The sequence below is a fragment of the Lolium rigidum genome, chromosome 7 (genome assembly GCF_022539505.1).
Source record: "Lolium rigidum isolate FL_2022 chromosome 7, APGP_CSIRO_Lrig_0.1, whole genome shotgun sequence".
In the NCBI taxonomy this organism is placed as follows: domain Eukaryota; kingdom Viridiplantae; phylum Streptophyta; class Magnoliopsida; order Poales; family Poaceae; genus Lolium; species Lolium rigidum.
Genome location: NC_061514.1, coordinates 123079720 through 123091087, shown reverse-complemented (window position 1 = coordinate 123091087; position 11368 = coordinate 123079720). Strand labels below are relative to the sequence as shown.

The 11368-nt window shown below is 46.2% G+C and overlaps 2 protein-coding genes across 2 annotated transcripts; one reads left to right on the top strand and one right to left on the bottom strand.

Annotated features, from left to right (window-relative positions):
* Nucleotides 1-6: 6 nt before the first annotated feature.
* On the bottom strand, nucleotides 7-6724 carry LOC124679453 (putative cysteine-rich receptor-like protein kinase 20). The gene is made up of 10 exons (XM_047215207.1): nucleotides 6637-6724; nucleotides 6395-6495; nucleotides 5691-6188; nucleotides 4867-4925; nucleotides 4332-4414; nucleotides 2050-2246; nucleotides 1382-1628; nucleotides 1048-1285; nucleotides 801-951; nucleotides 7-449 (listed from the first exon to the last, which is right to left on the bottom strand). The coding sequence occupies exons 3-10, from the start codon at nucleotides 6135-6137 to the stop codon at nucleotides 219-221; spliced, it is 1653 nt and encodes a 550-aa protein (XP_047071163.1). The 5' UTR covers nucleotides 6138-6188; nucleotides 6395-6495; nucleotides 6637-6724; the 3' UTR covers nucleotides 7-218.
* A 2969-nt stretch (nucleotides 6725-9693) lies between these two features.
* LOC124679390 (tuliposide A-converting enzyme 1, chloroplastic-like) lies at nucleotides 9694-10647 on the top strand. The gene has a single exon (XM_047215159.1). The coding sequence runs from the start codon at nucleotides 9694-9696 to the stop codon at nucleotides 10645-10647; it is 954 nt and encodes a 317-aa protein (XP_047071115.1).
* The last annotated feature ends 721 nt before the right edge of the window (nucleotides 10648-11368 follow it).

The following is an 11368-nucleotide window of genomic DNA, read 5'->3' as shown; positions in this document are numbered from 1 at the left end:
CTAAGCTACTAACACAAAAGGATTATGGATCAATTGTTCGGCTAGTAGGCGGTCAATAATATAACAGGTAGTCCTGAAAATATGTGCAGAATTTATCAGCATGAACATGCTAACTAATAGGACTGCACCCCTCTGCACTATAATGTAGTCTCAACCAAGCTGATAATCTCTTGAACACGCTTGTAGTGCCAAGTTCACCTCCCAGAGCCTCTCAACTCTCAAGGGTCGACACTCCAGCTTGATGGTACGCTAGGTGTAGGCAAGCTTATGCTCTCGGTGCGTAGCATCAGAAGAACATCCGACATGGTAGGCCGGTGCATCGGACAGTCTTGGATACACAGTAGTGCCACGTGAATGCATTTGATGATCTGAGCTGTTTGTGGTTCATTACATAGTGGTGATAGGTCAAGAAGCTCGTGGGACTTTCCTGCTTTCCACAGATCCCAGGCCTGAAAGAACTCTCATGGTTATTAATGTGACAAACTGAATAATCCCTGGTCTCTCTTTTGTTGAATGGTAGATAGTGCATAACGGAATTCAACATCATAAACTTATTAATTCTAATTTTGTATCCAGGGCATAACTAATATAAATTGACTGTTTTGCACCGAAAACTATATGGCATTTTATTTTATTTTCTATCTTACTCTAGTTTTTCTTTATTTACCAATATTAGTGACATGGTTTCCAAAATTCCAAGACTAGAAGAGAGAGCACTGACCAGCAACAGGAATGCTTTTAGAGTTTTAAAAACAGAAGAAAAGATATATTTTTAGCAAAGGGTAAAAGACTGCACTCACATGTGTTGGTAGATTCATCATATCTCCATTGGGTGATAACGAAATGCGCCTCTTTCGACTTACGATCTCAAGGATCAGGATGCCGAAGCTATAAACATCAGACTTCACTGAGAATTTCCCATACCTGATATATTCAGGATCCATATAACCACTGCAAAATTAAAACGAAAATCACATTTTAGCACATAAATAAAGGAGCAAAGGAGCTTCATGTCATAAAAGGCTGGTTTATTTGGTTAGCTCTTACTTTGTGCCCTTAACAGTATCTGAGGTCTCTTCAGTCCCACTAGAAGGCAATATTCTAGCCATCCCAAAATCAGAAATCTTAGGGTTCATGTCATAATCTAACAATATATTATTTGCTTTCAAATCCATGTGGACAACACATTGATGAGATAGATCATGCAGGTAAACAAGACCCTGAGCTATCCCTTCAATTATACGGAGGCGCTTAGACCAATTAAGTGATTCTCTTGTCTTTGTATCTGAAAATGATCAACGGAATGAAGCTTTCATAAAAAATTACGAGATTTTGCTTTCAAGCTCCAAAGAATAATGGAAACTGAAGTCTCAGTGAATACAGCTGTAGAGAAAAGAAGCCAGGCTCTTGTTTGGCATGTATTCGTAGACAAGAATCATCTCTTCTTGCTGAATATGAAATCCAAGAAAGCCCTTTTCTCTTTGAATGCAAAACCCAAGTAGCCTAATTACATTTCTATGTTGAAGATTTGCAATTGTTTCAATCTCAGCAGTGAATTCTTCTAAACCTTGAGTTGATGATGCTGCAAATCTTTTGACCGCAATCTCAGTTCCACTAGGCAGTTTTCCCTGAAAAACAGGGTATCAACAGTAAGGAACCAACTTTTTTAGAATGGATCTCAAGACTCATATCTATAGCAATATATACTCGTATTATGGTGTAGTATATATATAATAATTATTCGTAGGTTCATATACTTACACTAAGATACTCCAAGGGGAGCTACGTGAACAAATTGCAAGTGAGCTGATAGTTTTTGGTATATTTTCAAAACACCTTCATATCAGTACATACTTCAACTACATTTAGGCTCGCGATCAGTGATAACATACTACGGAATTAAAGATGCATTCAATTAACTAGATTCCCTTGCATCATTTTGTTATGTATAATAGAATAATAGTGTCTATTATACTTGAACTCCCTAAAAAAAGAAATGATAGTAGAATAATAATGCTATTTCAGAAATAACATGTAAAAAAAATGTACCTTGTAAACATAACCAAAAGCACCACGTCCAACCACGTTATCCCATTTGAAATTTTCTGTAAACTTTACGACCTGAGAAAGATTAAACAGCAACAATCTTGAACATCTCTCAGCACGTAATAGGTTTACAAGTATGTCCTTGTCCACAGCTATTCGTTCAGCCTTCCTTTTTTGTGGTCCATTGGAGAAATGGTTCCCTGTCATTGATTATGAATTATAGTACAGATTAGGAAGTCCTTTAAAACAAAATACATGCGTATTACCATTTACCATTTTGTATTTCGCTGATAGCACAAAATAGTTACAGAATAATGGCCCAATACAAATAGAAGACATTGGGCATGTGGTCCAGGTGGAGAAATAGAATAAACCATGTCTACAGTTTTCAGGAAAGCATTCCAGTTCATGACCCCAAAGGTTGTAATCATCAGTTTTGGAACAGTTCCTGACAGTTTGTAGGGGAAATGCTATTTTTTCTAGAAAACTTGTAGGGGGGTACTGGTTCCTATCAAACCCATAAACATAGGAATCAGTTAAAACTTGTCAGTTTTCTGCAAAGGCGTGGCAAGAGATTGAGCTACCCAAGACTGATATAGACACATTAAATCAGGGTCATTCCCCTCTATTATTCTCTTGTATCATTTTTTATCTCCTTAACTAATGTTCCTTCTTGAAATGTGCGTTACGAACAGAAATGGCAAGAGTACCTTTCTATACACCCACTTTTTTATGACCTACAGGGAAACATAGAAGAACTAATGTACTAAAAGGTCAAAACACAAAATATGTTGGTATTTAAACGGGGATAACCTGATACCTAAGTTCAACATGAGCTATGATTTGTTTAGAGTGGAATAGACATGAGCAAGTATTCATTCTCTCGTGAAGTGTATAAGTGGTCTTTTTCATCAGTTCGGACTTTTGGTTGTGTTGGCTAGTGCATGAAGCTTGACATGGTATTAGCGCCCAGAGTCTCGAGTCAGATCGGCTTCTTTGTCGCCAATGTTGCCGATGAAGACGTGGATGTCGCCGATCGGAACGATCGTGCAGTGGATGGGGCTTCCCCTAGCCGGAACCCAGCACTCGTCGTTGGGGACAACGGGGACGTTGCTGGCGTAAAGGACACACCCGCCATGACACACCTGATGGTGACGGTGTCGCCGGTGCCGCGGATCCCGCCCGGATCCGTGCTCCAGGCGCCTCTTGCCCCAAGGTGGGCGCCAACTGCCGTTGTGTGATCGACGAGTACGCTATGTAAGGTAACCCACGGCGTGGAGGAGAGAGGTGGGCGAAAGGCAGAGAGGTACCAGGATGGTGAGACACGAGTTACCCAGCTTCAGATCTTGCAACGGTGGTGAGATCCTACATGTTGCTATAATTCACTATAAGGGCAACAAGTGTGTGATTACAATGAAAGGATTGGTTCTGTCTCAAGAGCTCCGAGCTCCCCAGATCCGGCTTATCAAGGCGCGAGGATCTAGGGTTTACAAAGAGTAGTCCAGGTCAGACTCTACTAGCACTATCCTAACTAGGTACATCTTCTCTACACGTAAGGATCTGGCTAACCTATATTGGTACGGACCCGGGCAACTAGGTCGGTGCAGATCCGGCTATCCTGGACTCTCCATCTTGGTCAATCAGTTGGGCCAGCTCTCCAGTTAGGCCATAGGCCCAACCACCATCTATGGGCCACCCGGGCTAGCCGGTATTGGACTATGTCGTTGGTAATACCCATGAAGTATATCCAAAACAGTACCCCCAGAGTTCTTCAAGATTCGCCTGTTCCTCCTCCTATCTCGGGTCACACCATTTCTTCGGGGCGGATCTAGACAAAATCTCTAAGGACTCCCAAAATCTAATAGTTTCCGCCTACTCACCTAGCCTCTTGGCGGAATCTCTTCTTTTTCTTCAAAGTGGTTTCCAACTATTAGATCCATGGAATATACTTCCAAGGTCACTTAGTGGAAATCTCGTATCTTCGAATGGAGGTTACCGCGAACTTTACCCAGAATCTGGGGCAAAATAACGAGCCGAGGAAAATGAGCTCAGGTCGGACTTTTGGTTGCATTGGCTAGTGCATGAAGCATGACACATTCAAAAAAATTCTAAATAAAAGCAGGTTCTTCAAATTTTTACCTACATAACCAAAACAAGATTATTTCAGTAGGTCTCACCCCTGCTCTTCCCATTTTAAAAATGCAAATTAACTGAACAAACTGTAAGAGTAGAATTATGTTGTGCAATATAGAGGCCTGAATGATCTAAGTAATGAATACAATTACCTGTTAACTTTTCTTTATTATTTGCCGAATTCTGATTTACTTCCTGGAGTCTTGATTCAACTGCCTCAGATGTAGCTTTAAACCTGAAAATGGTAACCCGGTGCACTAGCAAATAAGATGTAAGCTTCTAGATATAAACATTCAATTGTTTTGGGCGATTAATAAGTTGCAAGATTCCAACTAATATTTCCATTTGCTATTCTGCAGGAGAAAGACAGGTCCAACCAATGTTGTTGATAGTGAATATGGAAGGATGAGCAGCTTATTATGTATTCTGGAAAGGTCTTACATAAAAATTACCAGCTGGCCATACTGTCAAATCACCAAATATTTATTCTTAGTTGTGTTAGTAATCTCAAGGAGATACATGTCATGTAGTTAAGTACAACCTTGCTACCCCCAGCCAGATGTGTCACAATGAACCCGTTTAGTTTATCTAAACAATTGTTTTCTGATTTCAGTACAGAGTACATATGCATGGGCACATGAATGAGTATGAAATCAAAGAAGTGATCGCAGTTGATTTATACTGTACTTTGGTGAAGTTGCATGGCCTGAATCGTCTTTTAGTATCTGCGCCTCCTTGGCATACTCCTAGGAGAGAACAACGATAAATGATAAATAAGATCACATGAACCCTTAACTAGCGTGCCTCCGGCACTAGAGTTGAATTTTCCACCATGTTAAGAAAAATGCTATAGCACTGAGAATGAACCACCACATGAAACTTGTGTTTACTCTATACTGGATACTCCCTCCATTTATTTTTGAAGGGTGTATCTTGATTGGTTACAACAAGTTTTGACCAGCAATTTATGTATCATAAAAATGATGTCATTATATTTTTGTTAAAATTAATTATAATCACATAAGCATCATAATATCAGAATAATTGTTGATAAAAGTCATGTCTTAACTTAACCAATCAAAATATACCCTAAAGAAGAGGGAACAGTAAAGAGTAGAGACCTATTATCAGATCACTTTTGCGGTTGTGTCAATATGGTCATGGTAGAACTACCAATAGTATCAGACATCAGAATATTGTCTACTACATCAGTTCTCCATTAATTGGACTAGAACTGTAATTTTATATCCCCCCGCAAAAAAAAACTGTAATTTTATATCATAATGATTACATGACCATTATCAGTCTCGAACTAATGCCATAACATGTTTAGTTGGATCTATTGGCAGATAAAATATATAAGGAAGTGATCGATGAGATACATACTGTGAACTGAAAAGCATACATCGTATTATAGTTTATGAACCTCGTTCAAGAAAATATGAATAAAATTTCATTTTCAGAAATATCAAAATTCAATTAAACTAGGACTATATGTGCCTAGCAATTACCTCTGTATGTGAAGGTTGACGTCTGCTCAAATCCCGGACGAAAGTACGGGAAGTATCTACATGGCTCACGAGGGGGAATATCTGGAGGTAGAAGGCGATATCATTCTCCACCTCCTGTAACTGGCAAGCCTGATTACCTCCAGTAAAGCAATGATACATGAAGCTGCTGTCCTGGCAGGTTGTGATGAGCATAAATGCTCGCCAAAGTGTCTCCTCCAGCTGCTCCACTGGGTTCCTCGTATCTCGGTGTTGCATCAGTTGTGCCTCATGAAGCTCCTGCAGCAGGTCACCTATCATCTTCACACGCCTCGCGAGCTTCTGGCAGGTCTCTTTGTTCCTCTTGACCGTCTGCACTGCCTCCACAATCATCTTGATCAGCCCATATGCATCTATCCCTGCTAGCTGCGCAACGGTGGCCACTTGACCCACACCACTCAAAGTTGCCATCTCCTCACAGAGAACTGCGAAGAACAGCCCTTGCAAAGAAGGACCCAGTACCTAGCCAGCACATATATTATAACTTGGTCACAGACTGAGTTTGAAAATATTTTTTGGAAAAGCACTCCACTTTTGACTTGTAAGGGACTTCCTGCAGGTCCCGTCGATGAGAAAATTTCCAGCCTCAAGTATTGAACATCTGGCTTAGGATCATCCTAAGAAACTTCCAATGATGTGACGATTCAGAGAATGGGTAACCACCTAACCTAAGCACTAAAAGTGACGCAGTCACGAAATCTCCAGGAAGTTTCAACTGACCTTTCATCTTCACTGAATACATGGCAGAGGGAGTTTGCCAAGAAAGTTCCTGTGATGGGACACATCTTTCTCCACTGAGTGGACTACTCAATTGAAAGTAGAAATTTGAACTACAACAAGACAGACACGGCACAATTGTAATTATAGGCAGTTAGGCACTGCATTTCCACCCCGCCCAGATCGTACTCACCAGCAAAATTGTTGTTTTCCTCCTCCGTAGCCTACTCAGGCAGGCGGTGTAAACGCGCTGGACAGAGTCCCATGAGCCATGACCTTCTGAAATTGTGAAGGGCGGATTTCCTCCGGCAGCATTTCCTCAAACACCTGCGCTACAGAGAGTATTCCCGTTAATACAGCTCATAAAAAGGTTGCTTCATCGGAATATTATCTTGTCAAGGATCTCTTGGCACCATATGACGTATACATCACACATGAGAACATAAGCGAGCAGCCCGGAGATCGAGAACAGAGTTGCCATCGCCGGGTACCATCAGTGCGCTCTCGCTGGTGCGGCATTTCTATCAGAAAGGAGAGCGAGCCCATAGATATAAGTAGCGAATTTACCGTGCGGTCAGTAAGGGCACGTCTCCGTGCTCCGCGCCGCCGCGTGCCGGAGCTCCGGCGACCTCCTGCGGTGGAAACGCGCCTAGCACGGCCGGTGCCCATAAAGAAAACGCGATCTCCTCGTACCTGGGCCAAACCAGACCCCGTGTGCTCCCTTTGGGCTTTGGCAGACCACAAGCTTCCGTGCCCACGTCTCCTTGTGATCTGAACCAAAGTTTCAACGCGGAAAATGCGTCTGGGACCAGCACACCGGCCCGACGCAGGCTGTTGACATAAACCTGCTTCAAATTCGTCTTGGATGCGTCTTCACGAATGTTGCGCGGATGCGTTAAGTGTCCGCTCGTGTCTGGCGAACATTTTGTCAGGTTCGCCTGGTAGCGACCTTATTTCGATCTGTCTTCTCAGCCGCTGGCGACGAGGCATCGCTTCGGCAGTTTGCGCCACGTTAATGGCGATGACTCGCTTGCCAAACGGCCGCCGCCCACCTTTGACAACGAAGTTATGGCGATGCCACGCGTGCCGCACCCCTCGGCTGCCTCCTGCGTATATAAAAGAGGGCACGCTCGTCTTCCTCATCCTCTCATCCGCACAAATCCTAGCCGCAGCAACCCCCACTGTAGCGCCGTCTCGCTTTTCCTGCGACGCAACCATCCCCGCGAGGAACTCCATGGTGGGTCTAGGTGGCTGGCGAGGTGGTCGAGGCCGCGGGCGTGCCCGCCGCGGCCGGGGCCGTCGAGGTGGAGCAGCTACGTCCCCACGCTCGTCGTCGCATGCGCCATCGTCGTCTTCGCATGAGGTCCGGTGCTTCGAGTTTCTCCTCCGCATCGACCAGGACCCCCTCGGCATCAAGCGGCTGTCGGAAAAATTCACCGAGTTCGTCGACGGCGTCGAGTCAGCCGAGTTGCAGCTACGGGAGACTAGCTGCAACTTTTCGCGGTGGCATGTCAAGACAGGCAAGGCAAGATGTACCTGCACACCGGGTGGAACAAGTTCGTCCGCGACCTCGATCTCGAGCCCAGCTGCCTACTCACCTTCCTCTACAAGGGGGGGGTGGCGAGATGATTGTCAAGGTGTTCGACGACACATCCTGCCGCAGGCACTACCACGCGGACAAGTTCGGCGAGGACACCAACAGCTAGTGTTATCAGAGTATTTTTTCTTTGCAGCGAAAATGGCCACGGGCCAATTGAAGCCGCTAGTGGAGGTTTCTATATGTTCTCCTTTGGTAGGAACAACATGGCTATCATTGTCAGCTAGATTTTCCAGTTTAGGTGATTGAGACTGCCCGAGAGTGTTCTTTTTGTCAGCGAACATAAAAAACCTGGTTAGGTTTCCTCATTTTGCAATGATTTACCATGTTTCCAACTATGTATTAGTTTGTGTAATGTTTGCATCTATGCTAAATGAAAAAGAGAAAAAAGTAAAAAAAAAAATCGTCGGGCCACTGGAGACACTCCAAGCGCAATCGAACGCGCGGAAAAAATAACCATTTTCATGTCTGCGAAGTGACGCAAACGAACGCAAGCGGATACTTTAGCCTGTTTTGCGCCACCCGTTGGAGATGCCGTTAGCACTTAGCAGGCCACGGCCTCGTGGTTGTGCTGGACTCTCTCGGCTCGCTATTTCTTAATCTCAAAATGAAAAAATATTGTAAGTTCTCATCTTTTTTCCTAAAAATAAATCTTATGGTTGTGTGTCATATGTGAGCTTTTGATTTTGATTGTTTATTTTTGCTCAAAGCCCCTAAGGCCACCGGATATATGGCGGATCGGCTACATCGCTGATAAGGAAGACAAAATCCTTGCTTCTCCTTCCTTGGTCACAAGTGGCTGGCGTCTATATGTGTGTAACCGGTTGGTGGGGATTCTGGTGATTGTCCGTCGGTGACTCCCTTTGCTCTTCCTTTGTTCGAGACAAAGACTTCAAGTCTTTAAGTTTTATCTTTATTTATTGTAGTCTTGTTTTGGTTGTTGTTTTGCTTTGCTTTGTATTTGTATTGTAAGATGGTAACCCAGGCGTGTTCGGGTTATGCAATAATCCTAGTCAGTTGAGAGCTTTGTTGATTTAAAGTTGGGCTCTTTGAGCCCACTGCGTAAAAACTTTACTTGTATAACTGAAATTTCAGTTGAAACATCACTTGAAATTCATAAATGAACACTTGAATCGCGATGCAAACCTAACGGTTATGGAGTTGAATGGCCCTTAACTTAATTTTTCCATTGGACTGTAGAATTATCAAAACCAAAGGAAAATGGCAATGGCTTTGAATGATACAGTAGAAACCTAAAAAATTCGTGTGAACCAAACATGTCGCCGCGATTAATTCTGTCATTCACAAGAGAGGTCGCCCGGCCGGACGCCGATAGCCCACGCGTTCATACCATCTCCCGTGTATAATTCAGCAGCTTGCCACCTACCCGCCATTGAAGTCCTATCCTACCGCCACCACCCAGCGGCCCCTCGATCCCAGCCTGAGAAAGTAGGAATGCTCGTCAGTCGTGACTCACCTACGCGCCACCGGTCCAGCACAAGCTCCACCCTGCCACTTCCCACGCCGGTGAACGTACAAATACCCCAAGCCGGACGCGGACGACGCAAAACTGCACACGTACCTACCCGTGTCCGGACATCACGCGTCGCTGAACTTGCGCGCCGCCGCGCACCGAACAGATCGTCGACAACAATGTCGTCGGGCGCCGCGGCCGAAGCCGGCGACGAGGTCGTCCACGACTTCTCCCCGCTCCTCCTGGTCTACAAGAGCGGCCGGCTCGAGCGGCCGCTCGACATGCCGCCCGTCCCGCCGGGCCACGACGCCGCCACGGGGGTCGCGTCCAAGGACGTCCCACTCTCGCCCTCCTCCTTCGCGCGCCTCTACCTCCCGCCCGTCGCCGGCGCGGCCAAGACGAAGCTCCCCGTCCTCGTCTACTTCCACGGCGGCGGGTTCGTGATCGGGTCGGCCGCGACGCCCGCGTACCACCGCTGCCTCAACGACCTCGCCGCGGCCTGCGGCGCCCTCGCCGTCTCCGTCGACTACCGCCTCGCCCCGGAGCACCCGCTCCCCGCCGCGTACGACGACTCCCTGGCGGCCCTCGACTGGGCGCTCTCCGCCGCCGACCCGTGGATCGCCGAGCACGGCGACCTGTCCCGCGTCTTCCTCGCGGGCGACAGCGCCGGGGGCAACGTCTGCCACCACCTCGCCATGCGCCAGGAGTTCCAGGGGAAGCTCCGAGGCGTCGTCCTCATCCACCCGTGGTTCTGGGGCAAGGAGCCCATCGGCGAGGAGCCCCGGCCGGCCGGGAACAAGGGCGGCGTGGAGGAGAAGGGCCTGTGGGAGTTCGTGTGCCCCGACGCTGTGGACGGCGCGGACGACCCCCGGGTGAACCCGACTGCTGCGGGCGCGCCGGGGCTGGAGAAGCTGGCGTGCGGGAAGGTGATGGTGTGCGTGGCCGAGGGGGACTTTTTGCGGTGGCGCGGCAGGGCGTACGCGGAGGCGGTGGCGAAGGTGAGGGGTCCCGAGCCGGCGGTGGAGCTGTTCGAGTCGGAGGGCGTCGGCCACGTGTTCTACCTGTACGAGCCCGCGTCGGAGAAGGCCATGGAGCTGCTCCAGAAGATCGTGGCGTTCGTCAGAGCGGAGTGACCGAGTGAGAGGCTGACCTCATTGTGCGCCCTGGTGCAAGAAGATTGTGAAGCCACGTGGAAATGTGAAAATAAAATAATTGGATGTTTACAAGATTGTGTGTCTGCAGTATTTTGTGAGATTTGAAGATAGCTGAGCATATAAAATTTGGGTGTGACTAGTTCAATGCCGCCGCCGGCAGCTCGGTGAGGTCACAAATTATTGCTTCCATGATCGATGCATATGGAGTGTCGTGTTGGTATGCAGACATGGATTGAGCTTCAGTGACTTGGCCAGCCCACAAAATCATTGACTTTGTGTCATTTACAAGTGGGATCAAGTGGAACTTTTTATTATGTGTATCCTACATGGTCTCATTTGTAAGTGACACAAAGTCAGTGACTTTGTGGGCTGACAAAGTCACTGAAACTCAATCCTGCAGACATGGCCTGCCCTTTGAATCCTCGATACACTAAATTGAACTTGTACATACCTGTCTCACAATTGAATTCTCGTTTTCATTTTTTCTGGTCTTGCAAAGATGTAATCCGTGTGATATTTTTCTATGTCCAAGGTTTCTTTCACGCGTATTTGTATTGTATGTCTAAGTTGACCGAGGCATCCTATTCTTGTGTCTTTCTCCACGTATGCTACGAAGCTCGCCCCCGATATGGATTTCATGGTGGCATAATCTTGGTTGTCCACGTCTTATGATTGAATTGGCTAGAACATGTAATTTCAC